We start from the raw sequence: 25,197 nt of genomic DNA on the forward strand, positions 1-25,197 counted from the left end.
CTACCTCCGCCCAATAAGTCCCCAGTTGCGGACACCCCCAAAACAAGTGGTCCATGTCTGCCCCTAGGGACGAGCACCGGGGGCAACAGGCATCCGGCACCCGAAAGTGCCGCTGTAGTTTTTCTGGAGTTAGATAGGCCCTGTGGAGCACATAAAAATGGACCTGCTGAAAGCGCGCGTTCCTAGTGCCCTTCCACGTGCGTCGCAGGATATGGCCCCACGCCGCATCCGGAATGGGCCGGCCAACGCTCTCTTCCCATTTAGCCTTGAGCCCATGGAGTGGTTCCAGCCCATCGTTCAGCAGCCTGTTATGGAGGCACGTCACCGCTTTGAATGTACCAGCCGCCATCACCACATATTGGCATGCCATAGTCGTGGCGGGTTCCAGGAGCCCCTCTTTCCAGTGCTTCTGCACGGCAGCCACTATAGCCGCGTGCAATAGGAAGCCCCCGTCAGGCAGTCCGAACTGGTCCCGGAGTACTTCGAACGGTGCCAACGCCCCATCTATATATAAGTCACCCACCACCTGCAACCCCGCGTCCTCCCAATCCATCAGCGGGGACCAGTCCCCTCCGTGCGGCAAAGCTGTCAACATCCCGATCGGGATCTCCGGGGCATAAGGCCGCGATACTCTCGCTCTCCGAAGGCTCCTCTGCCAGCACAGCCGGAGCGTCCGCTCCTCCATGGTGAGGGCCCGTAATTCGAGCCGTTGCTGCAGAATGATGTACGACAGCACGTGGCGCTGTATCCCCCGACCCCGGTCTACCTCCGGCCCCCGGAACACCCTAGCTACGTTCTGCGTTAGGACCTGCAACTGCGCAGCTAAATAATATAGCTCAAGATCGGGCACGGCCATGCCCCCCTCCAGCTTGGGGCGAAGTAACGTGCTCAAGGCTACCCTGCGGCGACCATGCCCCCACAAAAAGCCAATAATCATTGACCGCAGGTCCCTAAACACTCCCTGGGGTATCCAAACCGGTAGCGTTCGGAAATAATAAAGGAAGCGGGGGAGCGCCACCATTTTCAGCAATGCTATCCTGCCCAGGACTGTCAGCGGGAGGGTCGACCAGAAAGACAGGCTACCCCGCAGCGACCGGACACAACGGCCAATGTTGCCCTCCAGGAGGTCGGCGGCCGAATGGTAAATACGGACACCCAAGTAGACGATGCAAGAGGGTTCCCACGTCACTCCCAGGTCGCAGCTAGGGGCTGGTGATCCCGCTCTCAGCGGAAACACGCAGGTCTTTGCCCAATTGACCTTAAGGCCCGATAGTCGGCCGAACTCGGACAGCAGGTCCATCGCTCCGGCCAGTGCCCCCGAGGTGTCTGCTAGGTACAGGAGCAAGTCATCCGCATAAAGCGATATATAATGCCATTGCCCATCCCCCACTACTCCCGCGTAACGGTCGCCGGACCTCGCGTGGACCGCCAAGGGTTCCATCGCCAGGGCAAACAATAAAGGGGAGAGAGAGCATCCCTGTCGTGTTCCCCTGCCCACCGGATACGCGGCAGATACCAGGCCGCCCAATCGTACCCTCGCCGTCGCCGAGTTGTACAAGACCCTCGTCCACTTCCGAAACCCATCGCCCATGCCAAACCGCTCCAACACTCCATCCAGGAAAGGCCATTCCAAACTATCGAAGGCCTTCTCAATATCCACGGACAGTACCGCCGGCGACCCCTCCCCTTCCAAGATGGCGTCCATTATCCCCACTAGGCGGCGGATATTCATCGCCGTGCTCCTCGTGGGTATAAACCCAGCCTGGTCCCTGTGCACCAGGCCCGTCATGTGCGGGGCCAATCTAGTGGCCAGGATGCGACTCAGGATCTTGTAATCCACCGTCAACATGGACAGTGGGCGATAAGACCTCACGTCCGCGGCATCTCGGCCAGGCTTGAGGAGTGGCACTATCAGGGCCTCCCGCATGGAGGCCGGCAACACCCCCTTCTCGAAGGCCTCCGTATACACCACCAGCAGCCTGGGCGCCAGAGCGTCTACATAGTGCTGGTAAAACTCGATTGGGAGGCCGTCCACCCCGGGTGTCTTGTTACGGGCCATATGTTTGATAGCCACTCGAATTTCCGTTAGCGTAATCGGGCTACCCAGGTCCCTCGCGTCGCCCTCGTCCAAGACCGGAAGCGGTCTCTCCCCCAGGTACTCCACGATGTCCTGCACCCCCACTCCCAGCTGACTCCGGTACAATTCCTCATAGTAACCCCGAAAGCGGTCCACTACAGCTGCCTGAGAGTACACCATCTCTCCCTGTGCGTCAATAATGCTGAGGATCGGGCAACCCCTAAGTTCCGGACTCGCTAATCTGGCCAAAAGGGTACCCACCTTGTCCCGTTCTGCGTGCGCCCTAATCATGTACTGCCTGTAATCATAACATCTCAAACGTTCCGTCTCCGCGGCTACCACTTCCTTCGCGTCCAATAACTGGGCCTGTAGATCTGGCCTAGTTGGCCTGCGGCGTTCCAGGTCCCTCAGAGTCTCCTCCGCTTTCATTAAGTCATTCAGCACAGTCGTTCGGGCATTCGAGAACCTACCCAGGCACATTCCTCTCACCACCACCTTCATTGCATCCCATTCAACAGACCTGCTCGTCGCCGTCCCTTCGTTCACACCGAAATAACTATCAATGCCCTGCCGGACCGCATCGTCGAACACAGAATCCTCTAGCGTCTCCGGCCGAAGCCGCCATGTTGGTATTACAGAGCGCTCCCTCTGCCATTGAATATGCACCAACAGGGGGTTATGATCAGATATCGTCCTAGCAAGGTACTCAGCATGGGTGATCAAAGGTGCTAGGGAGCCCCCACAAAGCACCGCATCAATCCTAACATGTAAATCATGTAAAGCGGAGTAAAAGGAGTAATCCCTGGTTCCCCTGTGCCTCTCCCTCCAGACATCCAGCAACCCCCATCGTTCTTGCCAGTCCTTCCTGTGCGCGGCCAGCCTGCGCACAGGAGAGTCTACCAGGGGGGGATGGGACCTATCCAGAGCCACATCCGTAATTGAATTGAAGTCCCCCCCTAGTACCATCGGACCCGCCAGGAAAGAGGCCAAGGACCCCGAGAGGCTATCAAAGTATCGGCCCTGGTCAGTGTTTGGTGCATAAACACAACAAAAAACCACATCCCGTCCATACAATCTCCCCTCCACCGCTACAAACCTGCCATCCGGATCTATTACCTGATTCAGCACCTGAAAGGGGATCCCCGCCCTCACCCAGATCAAGACCCCCCTGGCATACGCTGAATAAGTGGTGCCAAAAACCTGGCCCCGCCATCTTTTCTGCAAGGCAGCGCACTCTTTTTTAGTGAGGTGAGTCTCCTGGAGCATAGCTATCTGAACCCCCCTGCGTACCAGGTATGCATGCACTTTGTGACGTTTCACCATAGTCCGCAGCCCCCGGACATTCCACGTTAGGCATTTCAAATTAGGTAATGTCCCCATTCCAAGTCCGTACAGTCCAATTCAGATGCCAACGGTCCATGACCCCCCCAATGCAGTTGCCCCCCCCCCAACAACCCCAGAAACCCCAAAACTGAAACATTCCCCAACCCCCACTCCCCAGGACAGAGCACACGAACCCAATGGCCGCCCCCATCCAAACCTTGAACCAACTTATCGCACACTTACCCTGTGGTCTCCACCACAGTCGGCCTTAAGGGCCTAGGGGGGGTGAGTCGCCGCCGACCCCAGCCAGCGGAGCCCGCGTCCGCCCTTCATCCCCTCTGATACACTCCGCTCCCCCACCCGGCAACCCGCCCTCCAGCAACAGGATATCACCCTACCATGAAGTCCCGATCAAGACCAAAGTCTATCTTAGCCGCAAATAATATCATCCGAAGTCTGTGGGGTCACTGTCGGCCCCTTCTGGCTCTCTGCCTCCGAAAGTTCCTCTCCTGTTCTGCTGCCCTCTCCTCCCGAGTCCGTTTCGGCTCGTTCACTGTTCTGTCGCGACCCTGTAATGGCCGCCGTCGCCGCAAGTGCGTCCCTCTTCTCCGCCGCCATTTGGGCCTCCCTCTTCTCCCGCTGGCGCCTGTTGCGGGACCTGATACGTTGTGACTGCCGCACCCGGGGCTGCTTGGGCTGGTCTCGCCTACTTTGATGTGTCCTGTCCGTCCCCGCTCTGTATAACTCAAGCCAGTGCCAAACTTCGTCCGGAGTGTGGAAAAAGTGTGTGGTGCCATCCATGATAATCCGCAGCTTGGCCGGGTAGAGCAAGGAGTACTGAATGCCTTCCTCCCTGAGCTCCTTCTTCACAGCAAGGAACGATGCCCTGTCCTTCTGGACCGCCTGCGTGTAGTCCGGAAATATCGTCACCTTGCTGTTCTCCACCCCGTAAGGGCCCGACATCCTGGCCCGCTGGATGAGAAGGTCTCGGTCTTTGTAATGGAGGAGCCGCACCACCATTGGACGGGGGGGGCGGCCAAGCCCCGGCGGGCGAGCGGGCACCCGGTGGGCCCGCTCCAGAGTGAAAAATGGAGTAAGCCCCTCCGGTGCCACCACCGTGCGGAACCAGTTCTCCATGTAGGCCACCGCATCCTCCCCCTCAATCCGTTCCGGCAGGCCTACGACCCGCACGTTGTTCCGCCTATTTCGACCTTCGGCATCCTCCGCCCTCCGCTCCAGAGTGTCCAGCCGGGCCAAAATGTCTGTAATCCTGTGCTCCGCCGTCACCACCGAGGGCTTCAGGTCCAGCAACAGTTGGTCATGATCCTTGACCCGATCCGCCAGCTTCGCGTGATCCGCACGTAGCAGCCCCAGGCCCGTGGCCACTTGGGCAATGTCATTATGTAACGCCTCCTTGGTGGAGGTGATCGCCTCAAGGATGGCATCCAAGCGCCGGTTCAGCCGCTGTTCTTGGTCAAGCTCCGGGGAGGGACTCTCACTCAGCTGGGTCGACGTCGCCGAGTCCCCTCCGCGGCTCCCAGGCGTCGGTCCTCCGATCGCCGCCATATCAGGGCGCTGCGTCACAAGTCCGGCCACCCGTACTGTGGGTGCTCTCGTGGGCCCGTGCCGAGTACCGGGCACCAGGCAGTACAATGTCACCGCCAAGGGTCTCAGGAGCAATGACCAGGCGGATGAGCTCCGTTCCGTCACCCCCACTAGGCCGGTGGGGGGAGGATGAGTCACGGGACGGCGGCCGCCGAGGGCCCCCTGTCCCCTGGGTGAATCGGGCAGCGTCCCCCGATCTCAAGGCTTCGTGCCGCCAATCCCAATGCGTCAGGCAGTCGGGTGCAGGGTCCCTCTCCGCTTGGCGACAGCCGGACTCAGAGCTAAGGTTCTGGACCGTCCGACCTCCGCGACGCCATTTTCTTCACACCCCGGTCTACACCTCAGCCGCCTCTTCCTCGATCTCCTCGGGGCCAGCAGTCCCCCAGCGATTCACCGAGTACGTCCAGCTGTCCCCTTACACTTCAGAGGGCAGGAGCGTCGCCTCCGGGTCGCCTAGGGTCCCGAAAAACAGGAGAATTAGCGGGAATCCGCGCGGAGCTACGAGCTCACGCCGACATCCCGATCGGCGTCCAAGCCACGCCCCCCACTGCCCCCTCCTTAAGGACCATTTTATGTACGAATTTGTCCAGTTTGCCGACCGTGCCCTCAAAGACCTTCATCTTTCGAGAGGGGCCATTCATCCGTTAACAGTATCTGCTCTTTCCCTCCTGGGTTGAGTATGATGCCAAGATCCCCAGTGTCTCTCCATCCCAGCACCGATGGGCCCTTCTCCGCTACGTATAGGGTGCACGTGGCCGACCGTCCTCTGAATTCGAACACGAAGTCCCGGCACCCCACCAGGGGGATGGAATTCTCTGTATACGAGATGGGTCTGATGTCCGGCGGCATTAGGTCTGGCCCCACAACAGGTGCGAAGTCCTCTTCCCATATCGATCTTTGCACGATGGTCCAAGGGGACCCTGAATCGACGGCCACATGTACCTTCACACCCCCGATGAGCATGTCCGTGCGGGGCTTATCTCTTCGCTTCCCTGCTACGTCCAACACCTGGTCCTCTATGCACAGAACCAAATCATCCTCTTCCGGGTCATCCTCCTCACTCAAGTTTGCTGTGGCCGAGTCGATACACTTGACGGTGGACTTCGACCCTTTCTTCCGACACACCTTTTCGAAATGGCCGGTCAAACCGCAGAACGAGCACCTGGCGCGGAACGCGGGACAACGTCTGTCCTGAGCCGTGTGCGCTGCACTGCCGCATCTGTAACACGCAAATTTGTTTCCAGGGCTGGAGCGGGCCGTCTGTTTTCCAGTCCCTCTAGTGTCCTTCCTCTGGTCTCCATAAGTGCTTTTGGACTTGCTGGACTGTGGTGCCTCATCAATCTTGTTAATCATCTGCCTCGGCCCACTTTCCCTTTTTGCCGCGTCTGCGCCTCGCTTAGACATTTCTGCCTTCTTGACCATCGCCACCACTTCTTTAAGGGATGTCTCATTCATCGCCCATAGTTTGTCCTGGACCGCTCTGCTGGTGGTGTGCATCACGATTTGGTCTTTAATGTATTCATCCTGCAGAGCCCCATACCGACACGTGATAGCCAGGCGTCGGAGTGCCGCCACATAGTCATCAATGGATTCTCCCGCCTCTTGTTTTCTCTGTTGGAAATTATAGCGGTCTATAGAGACACAAACTGCTGGGCGGTAATGGCTGTCCAAGTCGTCCAGTGCATTCATAAAGACATCTGTCTCCGCTGCACCCCTCTCCTTGGGTACCAGATTCTTAAACACCCTCACCCCTTCTGGGCCTAAGTTGTGGAGCAACAGTCTCTTTTTTCTTTCCGGCGTGTATTCCCCTTCACTTTCATCTCCGAGAGCCTCAATGTAATTGAGAAAGTATTCTTTCCAGTCCTCCCATTTTAATTGGGGTTCTCCCGGTCTGGGTAGGAAAGGGACGGGTGCCATCAGGGCTGAAGCTTGATTTGCCATTCTGACTTCACCTCTAGGGTCTCCCTCCTGGGCCCTTCGTTGGGTAGGCTCACCGGATGCTCCTGCGCTCTCTGCCGTGTCGCCTTGACCCCTGGGACTACCTGGGGTATTGTCCCTCGCAATTTGCGCGGTTTGCTCAGTCTTCCCCCCGTCCTCTAGCTTGGGGGTGGCTCCCTTGGTTGCCAGGTTGCTGGCTGAGGGCTCCTTGTGTCTTGGGCAGCACTAACCTGACTTATAAGGTTGGTGTTTGGTGCTGTACCGTGCTGCTGCGCTGCTGCCACGCCCTTTGCTCTTCCTTGTAGGTGTCCTGCCTTGCTGGCTCGTGTGTGTGGATGGTAGGGGGTGCTTGCTGTCGTCCACTGCGCCTGGTGGTGTTCGGATGTCAGCCTCGTCGCCACTGTAAAGTTCCTTTCTTCCCCCACAGGTACACGCTGAGCCAGTGTAGGGTAAATAACTCAGGTTTATTAGATCGTACAAAGTATTAAAGAGCTTAGGGCGCCGAGCGTCTAATTCTCTCCAGCTCCGGTCGCCAACTGCCGTTTTCCTATGTTCGCGCCTTTCTGCTCGCGTATCTGCGCATGCGTGCGCCTACCGCTCCAGTCTATGGCGTGACGCGTCATCGCGTACACGCTCATAGACTAGAGCGCATACCACAGAGGGAGCCTGCTGCCTCGTAGTTGACAGTGGGGGCTGACTTGGGGGAGGGTGGGAGGGGCAGTTACGGAGCGCCTGAGTAGCTTGAGGAATAGAAACCAGGCAGCAGAATTGAATCAAGAGTGCAACTTGGATGTAATCAGAGACATTTAAAGGGGCGCACACAAATTCCGCACACAGGGCCATGTCCAGCCCAAAATTAAGTCACCCGCCACATGGGTCTTTCCCCACACAAATGGGAGAAATGTCACCCATGTGTGCGGGAAATAGTGCAATCTGGCAACACTGTAACAGTGTTGCCAGATTTTGATACCCTTCCCAAGCCCAAAGCTGTACAAGTTTAAACCCAAATTCAGCCCCACGCAGATTAGTTTCAACCCCAAAACCACCCTAAAGTTGACACCCTCAATTTATGGAAAATCAGCCTTCAGGAAACTTTTTACGCATAATCCTACTTTCTATTCAATACGCTTATAGTAAGAGGGGGTTCAATGGGCTCCTATGCACTTCTGCAATCATGTTCCAATTCAATTAGTAACTACTTACTTTGAAGATCGGTCCCATCAAGACTTCTTGCTTTGTTCACCACGAATACAACTTGTTTGGCAAGCTGCGATTTGAGGGCCACTCCCTCCAGTTAAAATGTGCAAAGGCCAAATTCGAGAGTCACTTATTCTGATTACTGCTGGCCCTCCACTTCAAAGTCTTTTACCATGACCATCTACTGTGGCGCTAACAGTTAAACAGGGTATACACTCAAAATATTGAGTTTTTAATATCAATTTGCATTAATATCGATTAAAAAATATAGAATGGACACAATATCGACTTGACAGAATATAGACTACAAAAATATCGAATAGCATAGCATTAATATCGAATCAAAAATATAAAATGGACATAATATCGAATAGACAGAATATAGACAACAAAAATAAATAATGGACAGAATATAGACTACAAAAATATAGAATGGACAGAATATAGACTACAAAAATATCGAATTTGAGGTAAGTAAGCTAATATCAATGTTTAAAGTGTTTTTTATGTTAGTATATGTTTGAAAAGTGTATATTTATTTTATTATTTATATTAATACATTTTTTAATGGTATTTAATTTTTGCGTAATATAATTCTGTAGCGGGTTGTGGGTATATAGGGGAATAGGGTGGGAAGTAATTTAATTATCTTTAATTAAATATGTTAATTTATTTATTGGTATTTATTTTGAATTAATTGTTAATTAATTATTAATTGTTAATTAATTAAAATATAGTTGGTAATTAATTTTAATTGATTGACTAAATGATAATTATGTTAATTTGAGTAATTTCTTTTCTGTAGCGGGTTGTGGGTTTATAGGGGAATAGGGTGGGAAGTAATTTCATTATAATTAATTAAATATGTTAATTTATTTATTGGTATTTATTTAGAATTAATTGTTAATTAATTATTAATTGGTAACTAATTAAAATATATTTGGTAATTAATTTTAATTAATTGATTAATTGATAAATATGTTAATTTTAGTCATTTCTTTTCTGTAGCGGGTTGTGGGTTTATAGGGGAATAGGGTGGGAAGTAATTTCATTATAATTAATGAAATATGTTAATTTATTTATTGGTATTTACTTTGAATTAATTGGTAATTAATGATTAATTGGTATTCAATTAAAATATAATTGGTAATTAATTTTAATTTATTGATTAATTGAAAAATATGTTAATTTTAGTAATTTATTTTCTGTAGCGGGTTGTGGGTTTATAGGGGAATAGGGTGGGAAGTTATTTAATTATAAATAATTGAATATGTTAATTTATTTATTATGAATTAATTATGAATTAATTATTAATTGATAATTAATTAAAATATAATCGGTAATTAATTTTAATTAATTTATTAATAGATACATTATTTTCTGTAGTGGGTTGTGGATTTATAGGAGAATAGGGTGGGAAGTAATTTAATTGTTAGTAATTAAATTTTTAAATTCTTTTTTTAATCTAATTTTTAATTATTTTTTAATTGTTCATTAATGTATTGGTAATTTGTAAATACTTTGTATTAGTAGGTAATTATTTTTAATAATTAATTTTTATTTGTTTTTTAATTGATTAATTAATATATTATATAAAACTGTTAATTATTTTAATTAATTTGTAATTGGTATTAATATTTATTTTATTTTTATTTATATATGAAGTATTTACTTTCCCTACTGTTGCACTCACTGGAGTGGGAATAGTAGTTTTTACCCTCCTGCTATCCAACACTTTCCCTACTGTTGCACTCACTGGAGTGGGAATAGTAATTTTTACCCCTACGCTATCCAACACTTTCCCTACTGTTGCACTCTTTGGAGTGGGAATAGTAATTTTTACCCCTACGCTATCCTACGCTTTCCCTACTGTTGCACTCTCTGGAGTGGGAATAGTAATTTTCATCTCTACGCTATCCAATGCTTTCCCTACTGTTGCACTCACTGGAGTGGGAATAGCAAATGTTATGCCTACGCTATCCAACGCTTTCCCTACTGTTGCACTCTCTGGATTGGGAATAGTAATTTTTACCCCTACGCTATCCAAAGCTTTCCCTACTGTTGCACTCTCCTGAGTTGGAATAGTAATTTTTACCCTCCCGCTATCCAACGCTTTCCCTACTGTTGCACTCATTGGAGTGGGAATAGTAATTTTTACTCCTACGCTATCCAACGCTTTCCCTACTGTTGCACTCACTGGAGTGGGAATAGTAATTTTTACCCCTACGCTATCCAAGGCTTTCCCTACTGTTGCGCTTTCTGGAGTTGGAATAGTAATTTTTACCCTCCTGCTATCCAATACTTTCCTTACTGTTGCACTCTCTGGAGTGGGAATAGTAATTTTTGCCCCTACGCTATCCAACGCTTTCCCTACTGTTGCACTCTCTGGAGTGGGAATAGTAATTTCTACCCTCCCGCTATCCAACGGTTTCCCTACTGTTGCACTCACTGGAGTGGGAATAGTAATTTTAACCCCTACGCTATCCAACGCTTTCTCTACTGTTGTACTCACTGGAGTGTGAATAGTAATTTTTACCCTCCCGCTATCCAACGCTTTCTCTACTGTTGCACTTTCTGGAGTGGGAATAGTAATTTTTACCCCTACGCTATCCAACGCTTTCCCTACTGTTACACTCTGTGGAGTGAGAATAGTAATTTTTACCTTCCCGGTATCCAATGCTTTCCCTACTGTTGCACTCACTGGAGTGGGAATAGTAAATTTTATGCCTACGCTATCCAACGTTTTCCCTACTGTTGCACTGTCTGGAGTGGGAATAGTATTTTCTACGCTCCTGCTATCCAACGCTTTCCCTACTGTTGCACTCACTGGAGTGGGAATCGTGATTTTTACCCCTACGCTATCCAACGTTTTCTCTACTGTTGCACTCTCTGGAGTGGGAATAGTAATTTTTACCCCTACGCTATCCAACGCTTTCCTTACTGTTGCACTCACTGGAGTGGGAATAGTAATTTTTACTGCTACGCTATCCAATGTTTTTTCTACTGTTGCACTCACTTGAGTGGTAATAGTAAATTTAACCCTATCGCTATCCTATGGTAAACATATTGTAAATGTTTTATTAATACTATGTATATATATATATATATATATATATATATATATAAATATATATATATAAATATATATATATATATATATATATATATATATATATATAAATATATATATATATATATATATATTTTTTTATATATATATATATATATATATATGTATTAAAAATATTTTTATTTATGTTAATTATTTATTAATTTTAATGTTATTTAAGTATTTTAAGTATGTTTAAGTTAGTTATATTTATTATTTCATTAATTTTAATTTACTTTTAACTATTAGAAAAATTCGATATTTTGACTATCTATTTTTTTTACAACAATATTTTTGATTCAATATTTTTGTACTTACCTGTTTGGAGATAGGAAGTCGATATTTTGGCATTCTATATTTTTAACTCGATATTTTTGTAGTTCTATATTTTTGCCATCAATATTGTTGCAAACCATTCTTTGCAAAATCAGGATAGAAAAAAAATAAAACTTTCTAACCAGTACGATGCAACTCTTAGAGGGCAGTTAATACTTTGCACTATGCTAGATTACGAATGTAAATTATGAACTGCACAGTATCAGAATTTCTGTGCCAAAAGTAGTATCCCATCGAGCTGTGCACATAAAATGTTGTTCTCTGATATGTATGGCACAGGTCTATTGCTGCAGGGGTAGGATCAAAGCTTTTTTGTACTGATGTCCGCATCACAACACTAAAATGCGTTAGTCATGCATACTATAGCTCCTGGTAGAATCACAACACAGCTCTTTATATTATAACAAAAGCAGCCACTGCCAGCACCTGCTAGCAATTGGTTGTCCTGCCCCGCAATTTGAAGCGTACACCCGACTCTTCTCTGGCTGTTAGGGAGCAACATTGTGACTTATATTGTCAAAACTTTACTGAAAACGCATATGACTTATGCCCTGCAGCTAACATAAATGTGCCCTCCAACTGGTCATCTGGTGTCACAGCAGAATGTAAACAACAGCCAGGATCTGGCTCTTCTGTATCATCGATTCAGAAAAGGGGGTGGTGATGAACAGAGTGTCTGAATTAAGCAGACCACTCTTACCCAGTCCAAAGATCAGGGCTTGATCCATCACCGTTATTTATCTCACTGCACCATCCCAGCTCAGAACCTGGCTATATGCAAATCAGTCTGTCCCTGGCCCAGTGCATCATGGGAACAGGGCAGACTAAACTACCAAGCCAATTCTTCACCAGAAAGAAGACAAGCTACCGGGGAACGGTTTCTGGCATTTCAGCCTTCTTCGGCCCGGCTTGCTTGAATCCTGATGGTGCTGTGAGAAAGGGACTCATGTCTGAGTATACCCTGCCACACCTATAGTGGCCAAAAAAGATTCAGAAAAGGGGGTGGTGATGAACAGAGTGTCTGAATTAAGCAGACCACTCTTACCCAGTCCAAAGATCAGGGCTTGATCCATCACCGTTATTTATCTCACTGCACCATCCCAGCTCAGAACCTGGCTATATGCAAATCAGTCTGTCCCTGGCCCAGTGCATCATGGGAACAGGGCAGACTAAACTACCAAGCCAATTCTTCACCAGAAAGAAGACAAGCTACCGGGGACCGGTTTCTGGCATTTCAGCCTTCTTCGGCCCGGCTTGCTTGAATCCTGATGGTGCAGTGAGAAAGGGACTCATGTCTGAGTATACCCTGCCACACCTATAGTGGCCAAAAACGATTCAGAAAAGGGGGTGGTGATGAACAGAGTGTCTGAATTAAGCAGACCACTCTTACCCAGTCCAAAGATCAGGGCTTGATCCATCACCATTATTTATCTCACTGCACCATCCCAGCTCAGAACTTGGCTATATGCAAATCAGTCTGTCCCTGGCCCAGTGCATCATGGGAACAGGGCAGACTAAACTGCCAAGCCAATTCTTCACCAGAAAGAAGACAAGCTACCGGGGACCGGTTTCTGGCATTTCAGCCTTCTTCGGCCCGGCTTGCTTGAATCCTGATGGTGCAGTGAGAAAGGGACTCATGTCTGAGTATACCCTGCCACACCTATAGTGGCCAAAAACGATTCAGAAAAGGGGGTGGTGATGAACAGAGTGTCTGAATTAAGCAGACCACTCTTACCCAGTCCAAAGATCAGGGCTTGATCCATCACCGTTATTTATCTCACTGCACCATCCCAGCTCAGAACCTGGCTAAATGCAAATCTGTCTGTCCCTGGCCCAGTGCATCATGGGAACAGGGCAGACTAAACTACCAAGCCAATTCTTCACCAGAAAGAAGACAAGCTACCGGGGACCGGTTTCTGGCATTTCAGCCTTCTTCGGCCCGGCTTGCTTGAATCCTGATGGTGCAGTGAGAAAGGGACTCATGTCTGAGTATACCCTGCCACACCTATAGTGGCCAAAAACGATTCAGAAAAGGGGGTGGTGATGAACAGAGTGTCTGAATTAAGCAGACCACTCTTACCCAGTCCAAAGATCAGGGCTTGATCCATCACCGTTATTTATCTCACTGCACCATCCCAGCTCAGAACCTGGCTATATGCAAATCAGTCTGTCCCTGGCCCAGTGCATCATGGGAACAGGGCAGACTAAACTACCAAGCCAATTCTTCACCAGAAAGAAGACAAGCTACCGGGGACCGGTTTCTGGCATTTCAGCCTTCTTCGGCCCGGCTTGCTTGAATCCTGATGGTGCAGTGAGAAAGGGACTCATGTCTGAGTATACCCTGCCACACCTATAGTGGCCAAAAACGATTCAGAAAAGGGGGTGGTGATGAACAGAGTGTCTGAATTAAGCAGACCACTCTTATCCAGTCCAAAGATCAGGGCTTGATCCATCACCGTTATTTATCTCACTGCACCATCCCAGCTCAGAACCTGGCTATATGCAAATCAGTCTGTCCCTGGCCCAGTGCATCATGGGAACAGGGCAGACTAAACTACCAAGCCAATTCTTCACCAGAAAGAAGACAAGCTACCGGGGACCTGTTTATCTCTGCCTTATATTGAATTGTGGCACGTTTTCCGGGGGCGCACACACAGCCGCACCCAAGCAGTTCACAGGTCTTTCAAAGACCATTATTCATATTATGGCCCCTGCAGCGCCACTCTGCCTGTGCTTTGTTGTTGCTTCGCCCCTTCTAAGAGCCCCTGCAGCGCGACTCTACCGAGGCGACACATCTGCATATGTGGCGTGACACAGGAATGTGTCGCGCCACATAGTTTGAAAGCTGTGGCCTACAGGGTTGTGGTGCTGCAGATCCTGCAGGCATGCGTGCAGGCGAGGGCAGGGTTTGGATAACATTCTGACCTCCTGCATTCTTCAAGGCACACCTTCAAAGAAAGAACAAAAGTTATTACCGGTAGAGGCATTTTCTGCCATTTGTCTTGCTAAAACCCACAGCTCAAAAAGAAAATGAAAATTCATCCCTGTTATGAGGGTTGAACGGACTTTGCAAAGCGCAGGGCAGCGCGCGATCAAAGCTAAGCCAGCCAATTGTGTGAAAAATATGTTAATTTTAGTAATTTATTTTCTGTAGCGGGTTGTGGGTTTATAGGGGAATAGGGTGGGAAGTTATTTAATTATAAATAATTGAATATGTTAATTTATTTATTATGAATTAATTATGAATTAATTATTAATTGGTAATTAATTAAAATATAATCGGTAATTAATTTTAATTAATTTATTAATAGATACATTATTTTCTGTAGTGGGTTGTGGATTTATAGGAGAATAGGGTGGGAAGTAATTTAATTGTTAGTAATTAAATTTTTAAATTCTTTTTTTAATCTAATTTTTAATTATTTTTTAATTGTTCATTAATGTATTGGTAATTTGTAAATAATTTGTATTAGTAGGTAATTATTTTTAATAATTAATTTTTATTTGTTTTTTAATTGATTAATTAATATATTATATAAAACTGTTAATTATTTTAATTAATTTGTAATTGGTATTAATATTTATTTTATTTTTATTTATATATGAAGTATTTACTTTCCCTACTGTTGCACTCACTGGAGTGGGAATAGTAGTTTTTACCCTCCTGCTATCCAACACTTTCCCTACTGTTGCACTCACTGGAGTGGGAATAGTAATTTTTACCCCTACGCTATCCAACACTTTCCCTACTGTTGCACTCTTTGGAGTGGGAATAGTAATTTTTACCCCTACGCTATCCTACGCTTTCCCTACTGTTGCACTCTCTGGAGTGGGAATAGTAATTTTCATCTCTACGCTATCCAATGCTTTCCCTACTGTTGCACTCACTGGAGTGGGAATAGCAAATGTTATGCCTACGCTATCCAACGCTTTCCCTACTGTTGCACTCTCTGGATTGGGAATAGTAATTTTTACCCCTACGCTATCCAAAGCTTTCCCTACTGTTGCACTCTCCTGAGTTGGAATAGTAATTTTTACCCTCCCGCTATCCAACGCTTTCCCTACTGTTGCACTCATTGGAGTGGGAATAGTAATTTTTACTCCTACGCTATCCAACGCTTTCCCTACTGTTGCACTCACTGGAGTGGGAATAGTAATTTTTACCCCTACGCTATCCAAGGCTTTCCCTACTGTTGCGCTTTCTGGAGTTGGAATAGTAATTTTTACCCTCCTGCTATCCAATACTTTCCTTACTGTTGCACTCTCTGGAGTGGGAATAGTAATTTTTGCCCCTACGCTATCCAACGCTTTCCCTACTGTTGCACTCTCTGGAGTGGGAATAGTAATTTCTACCCTCCCGCTATCCAACGGTTTCCCTACTGTTGCACTCACTGGAGTGGGAATAGTAATTTTAACCCCTACGCTATCCAACGCTTTCTCTACTGTTGTACTCACTGGAGTGTGAATAGTAATTTTTACCCTCCCGCTATCCAACGCTTTCTCTACTGTTGCACTTTCTGGAGTGGGAATAGTAATTTTTACCCCTACGCTATCCAACGCTTTCCCTACTGTTACACTCTTTGGAGTGAGAATAGTAATTTTTACCTTCCCGGTATCCAATGCTTTCCCTACTGTTGCACTCACTGGAGTGGGAATAGTAAATTTTATGCCTACGCTATCCAACGTTTTCCCTACAGTTGCACTCACTGGAGTTGGAATAGCAATTTGTACCCCTACGCTATCCACCGCTTTCCCTACTGTTGCACTGTCTGGAGTGGGAATAGTATTTTCTACGCTCCTGCTATCCAACGCTTTCCCTACTGTTGCACTCACTGGAGTGGGAATCGTGATTTTTACCCCTACGCTATCCAACGTTTTCTCTACTGTTGCACTCTCTGGAGTGGGAATAGTAATTTTTACCCCTACGCTATCCAACGCTTTCCTTACTGTTGCACTCACTGGAGTGGGAATAGTAATTTTTACTGCTACGCTATCCAATGTTTTTTCTACTGTTGCACTCACTTGAGTGGTAATAGTAAATGTAACCCTATCGCTATCCTATGGTAAACATATTGTAAATGTTTTATTAATACTATGTATATATATATATATATATATATATATATATATATATATATATATATATATATATATTTTTTATATATATATATATATGTATTAAAAATATTTTTATTTATGTTAATTATTTATTAATTTTAATGTTATTTAAGTATTTTAAGTATGTTTAAGTTAGTTATATTTATTATTTCATTAATTTTAATTTACTTTTAACTATTAGAAAAATTCGATATTTTGACTATCTATTTTTTTTACAACAATATTTTTGATTCAATATTTTTGTACTTACCTGTTTGGAGATAGGAAGTCGATATTTTGGCATTCTATATTTTTAACTCGATATTTTTGTAGTTCTATATTTTTGCCATCAATATTGTTGCAAACCATTCTTTGCAACATCAGGATAGAAAAAAAATAAAACTTTCTAACCAGTACGATGCAACTCTTAGAGGGCAGTTAATACTTTGCACTATGCTAGATTACGAATGTAAATTATGAACTGCACAGTATCAGAATTTCTGTGCCAAAAGTAGTATCCCATTGAGCTGTGCACATAAAATGTTGTTCTCTGATATGTATGGCACAGGTCTATTGCTGCAGGGGTAGGATCAAAGCTTTTTTGTACTGATGTCCGCATCACAACACTAAAATGCGTTAGTCATGCATACTATAGCTCCTGGTAGAATCACAACACAGCTCTTTATATTATAACAAAAGCAGCCACTGCCAGCACCTGCTAGCAATTGGTTGTCCTGCCCCGCAATTTGAAGCGTACACCCGACTCTTCTCTGGCTGTTAGGGAGCAACATTGTGACTTATATTGTCAAAACTTTACTGAAAACGCATATGACTTATGCCCTGCAGCTAAAATAAATGTGCCCTCCAACTGGTCATCTGGTGTCACAGCAGAATGTAAACAACAGCCAGGATCTGGCTCTTCTGTATCATCGATTCAGAAAAGGGGGTGGTGATGAACAGAGTGTCTGAATTAAGCAGACCACTCTTACCCAGTCCAAAGATCAGGGCTTGATCCATCACCGTTATTTATCTCACTGCACCATCCCAGCTCAGAACCTGGCTATATGCAAATCAGTCTGTCCCTGGCCCAGTGCATCATGGGAACAGGGCAGACTAAACTACCAAGCCAATTCTTCACCAGAAAGAAGACAAGCTACCGGGGAACGGTTTCTGGCATTTCAGCCTTCTTCGGCCCGGCTTGCTTGAATCCTGATGGTGCTGTGAGAAAGGGACTCATGTCTGAGTATACCCTGCCACACCTATAGTGGCCAAAAAAGATTCAGAAAAGGGGGTGGTGATGAACAGAGTGTCTGAATTAAGCAGACCACTCTTACCCAGTCCAAAGATCAGGGCTTGATCCATCACCATTATTTATCTCACTGCACCATCCCAGCTCAGAACCTGGCTATATGCAAATCAGTCTGTCCCTGGCCCAGTGCATCATGGGAACAGGGCAGACTAAACTACCAAGCCAATTCTTCACCAGAAAGAAGACAAGCTACCGGGGACCGGTTTCTGGCATTTCAGCCTTCTTCGGCCCGGCTTGCTTGAATCCTGATGGTGCAGTGAGAAAGGGACTCATGTCTGAGTATACCCTGCCACACCTATAGTGGCCAAAAACGATTCAGAAAAGGGGGTGGTGATGAACAGAGTGTCTGAATTAAGCAGACCACTCTTACCCAGTCCAAAGATCAGGGCTTGATCCATCACCATTATTTATCTCACTGCACCATCCCAGCTCAGAACTTGGCTATATGCAAATCAGTCTGTCCCTGGCCCAGTGCATCATGGGAACAGGGCAGACTAAACTGCCAAGCCAATTCTTCACCAGAAAGAAGACAAGCTACCGGGGACCGGTTTCTGGCATTTCAGCCTTCTTCGGCCCGGCTTGCTTGAATCCTGATGGTGCAGTGAGAAAGGGACTCATGTCTGAGTATACCCTGCCACACCTATAGTGGCCAAAAACGATTCAGAAAAGGGGGTGGTGATGAACAGAGTGTCTGAATTAAGCAGACCACTCTTACCCAGTCCAAAGATCAGGGCTTGATCCATCACCGTTATTTATCTCACTGCACCATCCCAGCTCAGAACCTGGCTAAATGCAAATCAGTCTGTCCCTGGCCCAGTGCATCATGGGAACAGGGCAGACTAAACTACCAAGCCAATTCTTCACCAGAAAGAAGACAAGCTACCGGGGACCGGTTTCTGGCATTTCAGCCTTCTTCGGCCCGGCTTGCTTGAATCCTGATGGTGCAGTGAGAAAGGGACTCATGTCTGAGTATACCCTGCCACACCTATAGTGGCCAAAAACGATTCAGAAAAGGGGGTGGTGATGAACAGAGTGTCTGAATTAAGCAGACCACTCTTACCCAGTCCAAAGATCAGGGCTTGATCCATCACCGTTATTTATCTCACTGCACCATCCCAGCTCAGAACCTGGCTATATGCAAATCAGTCTGTCCCTGGCCCAGTGCATCATGGGAACAGGGCAGACTAAACTACCAAGCCAATTCTTCACCAGAAAGAAGACAAGCTACCGGGGACCGGTTTCTGGCATTTCAGCCTTCTTCGGCCCGGCTTGCTTGAATCCTGATGGTGCAGTGAGAAAGGGACTCATGTCTGAGTATACCCTGCCACACCTATAGTGGCCAAAAACGATTCAGAAAAGGGGGTGGTGATGAACAGAGTGTCTGAATTAAGCAGACCACTCTTACCCAGTCCAAAGATCAGGGCTTGATCCATCACCGTTATTTATCTCACTGCACCATCCCAGCTCAGAACCTGGCTATATGCAAATCAGTCTGTCCCTGGCCCAGTGCATCATGGGAACAGGGCAGACTAAACTACCAAGCCAATTCTTCACCAGAAAGAAGACAAGCTACCGGGGACCGGTTTCTGGCATTTCAGCCTTCTTCGGCCCGGCTTGCTTGAATCCTGATGGTGCAGTGAGAAAGGGACTCATGTCTGAGTATACCCTGCCACACCTAAAGTGGCCAAAAACGATTCAGAAAAGGGGGTGGTGATGAACAGAGTGTCTGAATTAAGCAGACCACTCTTACCCAGTCCAAAGATCAGGGCTTGATCCATCACCGTTATTTATCTCACTGCACCATCCCAGCTCAGAACCTGGTGATATGCAAATCAGTCTGTCCGGCTGAAATGCCAGAAACTGGTCCCCAGTAGCTTGTTTCCTTCCCAGTATAAGAATTGGCTTGGTAGTTTGGTTTGCCCTGTTCCCATCATGCAATGGGACACGAACAGACTAATTTGCATGTAGCCAGGTTCTGAGCTGGGATGGTGCAGTGAGCTAAAAAACGGTGATGGATCAAGCCCTGATCTTTGGACTGGGTAAGAGTAGTCTGCTTAATTCAGACACTCTGTTCATCACCACCCCCTTTTCTGAATCATTTTGTCCACCATAAGCGTGGAAGGGTATACTCAGATGTGAGTCCCTTGCTCATTGCACCATCAGGATTCAAGCAAGCCGGGCCGACGACGGCTGAAATGCCAGAAACCGGTCCCCAGTAGCGTGTTTCCTTCCCAGTATAAGAATTGACTTGGTATTTTGGTTTGCCCTGTTCCCATCATGCACTGGGACAGGAACAGACTAATTTGCATGTAGCCAGGTTCTGAGCTGGGATGGTGCAGTGAGCTAAAAAACGGTGATGGATCAAGCCCTAATCTTTGGACTGGGTAAGAGTAGTCTGCCTAATTCAGACACTCTGTTCATCACCACCCCCTTTTCTGAATCATTTTGTCCACCATAAGCGTGGAAGGGTATACTCAGATGTGAGTCCCTTGCTCATTGCACCATCAGGATTCAAGCAAGCCGGGCCGACGACGGCTGAAATGCCAGAAACCGGTCCCCAGTAGCTTGTTTCCTTCCCAGTATAAGAATTGGCTTGGTAGTTTGGTTTGCCCTGTTCCCATCATGCACTGGGACAGGAACAGACTAATTTGCATGTAGCCAGGTTCTGAGCTGGGATGGCGCAGTGAGCTAAAAAACAGTGATGGATCAAGCCCTGATCTTTGGACTGGGTAAGAGTAGTCTGCTTAATTCAGACACTCTGTTCATCACCACCCCCTTTTCTGAATCATTTTGTCCACCATAAGCGTGGAAGGGTATACTCAGATGTGAGTCCCTTGCTCATTGCACCATCAGGATTCAAGCAAGCCGGGCCGACGACGGCTGAAATGCCAGAAACCGGTCCCCAGTAGCTTGTTTCCTTCCCAGTATAAGAATTGGCTTGGTAGTTTGGTTTGCCCTGTTCCCATCATGCACTGGGACAGGAACAGACTAATTTGCATGTAGCCAGGTTCTGAGCTGGGATGGCGCAGTGAGCTAAAAAACAGTGATGGATCAAGCCCTGATCTTTGGACTGGGTAAGAGTAGTCTGCTTAATTCAGACACTCTGTTCATCACCACCCCCTTTTCTGAATCATTTTGTCCACCATAAGCGTGGAAGGGTATACTCAGATGTGAGTCCCTTGCTCATTGCACCATCAGGATTCAAGCAAGCCGGGCCGACGACGGCTGAAATGCCAGAAACCGGTCCCCAGTAGCTTGTTTCCTTCCCAGTATAAGAATTGGCTTGGTAGTTTGGTTTGCCCTGTTCCCATCATGCACTGGGACAGGAACAGACTAATTTGCATGTAGCCAGGTTCTGAGCTGGGATGGCGCAGTGAGCTAAAAAACAGTGATGGATCAAGCCCTGATCTTTGGACTGGGTAAGAGTAGTCTGCTTAATTCAGACACTCTGTTCATCACCACCCCCTTTTCTGAATCATTTTGTCCACCATAAGCGTGGAAGGGTATACTCAGATGTGAGTCCCTTGCTCATTGCACCATCAGGATTCAAGCAAGCCGGGCCGACGACGGCTGAAATGCCAGAAACCGGTCCCCAGTAGCTTGTTTCCTTCCCAGTATAAGAATTGGCTTGGTAGTTTGGTTTGCCCTGTTCCCATCATGCACTGGGACAGGAACAGACTAATTTGCATGTAGCCAGGTTCTGAGCTGGAATGGTGCAGTGAGCTAAAAACGGTGATGGATCAAGCCCTGATCTTTGGACTGGGTAAGAGTAGTCTGCTTAATTCAGACACTCTGTTCATCACCACCCCCTTTTCTGAATCATTTTGTCCACCATAAGCGTGGAAGGGTATACTCAGATGTGAGTCCCTTGCTCATTGCACCATCAGGATTCAAGCAAGCCGGGCCGACGATGGCTGAAATGCCAGAAACCGGTCCCCAGTAGCTTGTTTCCTTCCCAGTATAAGAATTGGCTTGGTAGTTTGGTTTGCCCTGTTCCCATCATGCACTGGGACAGGAACAGACTAATTTGCATGTAGCCAGGTTCTGAGCTGGGATGGTGCAGTGAGCTAAAAAACGGTGATGGATCAAGCCCTGATCTTTGGACTGGGTAAGATCTGTAAAGCAGGTACCTGGGCCCTCCTAACAGTTTACTGAAACATTAAAAACTTCAGGGAGTGGGATTGGGGGAGGATAATTTTGGTCACAAGGTTTTGTAACTAGTATTATAAGAGTAATATTCACTATTACTTTGTTATTTACTATTAATAGTTGAGTTTATGGCAGTAATAGTGACTTGTGTGGTTCTTCGGCCAGTTTGTTGTTGGTAGTCCTCATACGCAAATGATTGAGATGAGGACTTGAGGATAGTGCCCCGGTTACTTACCCGTAAACTTGAAGATCTTTAGTCAGTAGTGCTCATCACAGTCAGTATGGAAGGCACTCGCTCCCCTCCCGGGGCAGCTGGCCTCAGAAGACAACCTGGTAGCTCAGGAAGAGGTGTGGGCCTGGCCATAACTTGTACCACCCGAAGGGGGTGGATTATGCCATGTTCATTCCCATGGCCTGGGTTTGGTTCTGTGAATGAGGTGGGATCACCTCATAAGTATGACTGTGAGAATACAGACATAAGATAATGAAGATTGCTGGTAGGTAACCAGGCCAGTAATGCTGTCAGAGTACTCAGACAAGTTAGTAAGGAATGGGCCTAGTGAGATGAAGAGCAGGTAACGTTCTTTAGAGAGGTGTATCTTCAATTCTTCCCTAACTTGGAGCGCTACCCTCCTGTCACGTCATCCTCTACACCTATTTGATGCAAGAAATAAATATACAATATATACTTCAAATAATCTGAGTTGCCTGTGTGGCATATGGCCTGTAGTTATGACACATCACACACTCACCTTGTGCTCCTCGGCAGCCTCTTCTATGGGACACACTCTATGATCCCGGTGCTCCCTCGACTCTCGGCAGATGACACACAGGAGTGTGTGATCCTCTTCACAGAACAGCTGCAGCTTCTGCTGGTGTTTGGGGCACAGATGCTCGTCTTGGGGGTTCTCAGGGGATAAATTCAATCTGAACATTTCCACGATGTTTCTCAGCTCCCTGTTAGGTCGCAGTTTACCTTCGCTGGATACTGCCCTGCACTGGGGACAGGAGCGGTCCGACCACGGATCCTCCCAGTGATGAGTGATGCAGGAGCGGCAGAAGTTGTGTTCACACTCGATGGACACCGGGTCCGTGTACAACTCCAGGCAGATGGAACAAGTGACCTCGCCTCGGATGCCCTGGAGCTGCGCAGCTGCCGCCTTGAACAGAGATAAGGACGAATACGGTTCCTCCTTCGGCGCTGACACTGGACTTTGAAATGCTTTCAGTTTCCAGAAGATTAAGAAGTGGGAGTGTCTATCTGCCGCTGGGGTGGGGTCTCCGTGTCATGGAGGAGAGCTGGGCCCGAGTGTGGACTTTGACAGGCCTCACGTTTCCCTGAAAGTCCAGAAGGCCGCTGGAGAGTTACAGAGAGAGATTAGAACTGGCCTCGCCCTCTCGTAATATAACAATCCGGGTGTAATCGCGGAGAAGTGGAAATACATCCGCTGTGCTTTCCCCTCACAGAACCGGAGGACAGAGGCTACACCCCGCAGCCCCCTGGTGGTGCTGGCCCTCGGGCAGCCTTATAATCAGACCCCCCAGGATATAGCGGCATGGATTGGCAAATTTAGCGGCACAAAAATGAAAATTTAGCGGCACAAAAATGAAAATTTAGCGGCATTTAGCGGCATTTTATTTTCGGGGTTTTTCGACAACTAACACAGATATCTTACTGTTTGAGTTATTTGCCAACATGGAGCTATGTACTTTTTGTTTATTTACAATTCAGCATGGGTTCTATCCTTTACCTTTCAAGTTTTCCGATAGCAAGGTCACAATATTTCACCAATCTGCATAATTGCTGTACATCTTGACCCAGCACACACAATGCAGTCGCCTCATTAATAGTGTCTATCCCCAATTTTAAGAAACAGGGCCTTAATAAACTAATTCTGAGCCCTAATAAGAGGAGACACAGAGTTTAAGAGGGAATGATTCACAAGTATAGTTACAACCGCAATAATATTTACAGTGCATTGAGCCTTGTTATTTCCAGCTCACTCATACGTCTCCTGAGAGAAGACAGAACCTGATTTGTATAAATGTAATTCTTTTCTCAGATTTTTCAAGTGACTCTTTGGCCATTTCCTTGAGGGAGATGTAGCTCTGATGACTGTTCCAATCTTTGTTAAGTCTTGAATCGTTTATAATTCTGGTAAGATTCGTGATGACATTTGTAATATGCATTTTTAAATCAGTACAACGCTACTTCCCTGAGAAATTCTTGAGCAGGCCTACTACAGATTTTTTTTCCCCAAACACTATTTCATGAAAAGTAAAATCGCCCATCCTAGTTAAATTAGTAAGCCTAAATTCCAATCTTAATTGACTGACTTGAACATAGTTGGAAGCCCCAAACCATATCAGACTGCGGTGGACAAGACTGTCTCCGGATCTTTTTTTAATTTAGAGCCATATGAATTGAAGCAATATCGAATAGATGTAAAGAATTTCGCTCTGAACAGTTCCAGGATAGACTCTATACATGGGCTACTTAATTAAAAATACATCTGGCGTAGTTAGTACTGCACGTAGTATGCCCTGTTTATCTCTGCCTTATATTGAATTGTGGCACGTTTTCCGGGGGCGCACACACAGCCGCACCCAAGCAGTTCACAGGTCTTTCAAAGACCATTATTCATATTATGGCCCCTGCAGCGCCACTCTGCCTGTGCTTTGTTGTTGCTTCGCCCCTTCTAAGAGCCCCTGCAGCGCGACTCTACCGAGGCGACACATCTGCATATGTGGCGTGACACAGGAATGTGTCGCGCCACATAGTTTGAAAGCTGTGGCCTACAGGGTTGTGGTGCTGCAGATCCTGCAGGCATGCGTGCAGGCGAGGGCAGGGTTTGGATAACATTCTGACCTCCTGCATTCTTCAAGGCACACCTTCAAAGAAAGAACAAAAGTTATTACCGGTAGAGGCATTTTCTGCCATTTGTCTTGCTAAAACCCACAGCTCAAAAAGAAAATGAAAATTCATCCCTGTTATGAGGGTTGAACGGACTTTGCAAAGCGCAGGGCAGCGCGCGATCAAAGCTAAGCCAGCCAATT

At 47.0% G+C, this 25,197-nt stretch overlaps 1 protein-coding gene across 1 annotated transcript in view; it reads right to left on the bottom strand.

Moving 5' to 3' along the window:
- LOC147717710 (E3 ubiquitin-protein ligase TRIM11-like) overlaps positions 1-24,228 on the bottom strand; it is a 312,589-nt gene extending 288,361 nt beyond the window's left edge. The window contains exons 1-2 of the mRNA XM_086919874.1: positions 24,151-24,228; positions 22,893-23,300 (exon numbers count right to left, since the gene is read on the bottom strand). Of these exons, the coding sequence (XP_086776000.1) occupies positions 22,893-23,300; positions 24,151-24,228 (486 nt within the window). The remainder of the gene's footprint in view (positions 1-22,892; positions 23,301-24,150) is intronic.
- Between the last annotated feature and the right edge of the window lie 969 nt (positions 24,229-25,197).

Source organism: Lissotriton vulgaris, chromosome 5, assembly GCF_964263255.1.
Source record: "Lissotriton vulgaris chromosome 5, aLisVul1.2, whole genome shotgun sequence".
NCBI lineage: Eukaryota > Metazoa > Chordata > Amphibia > Caudata > Salamandridae > Lissotriton > Lissotriton vulgaris.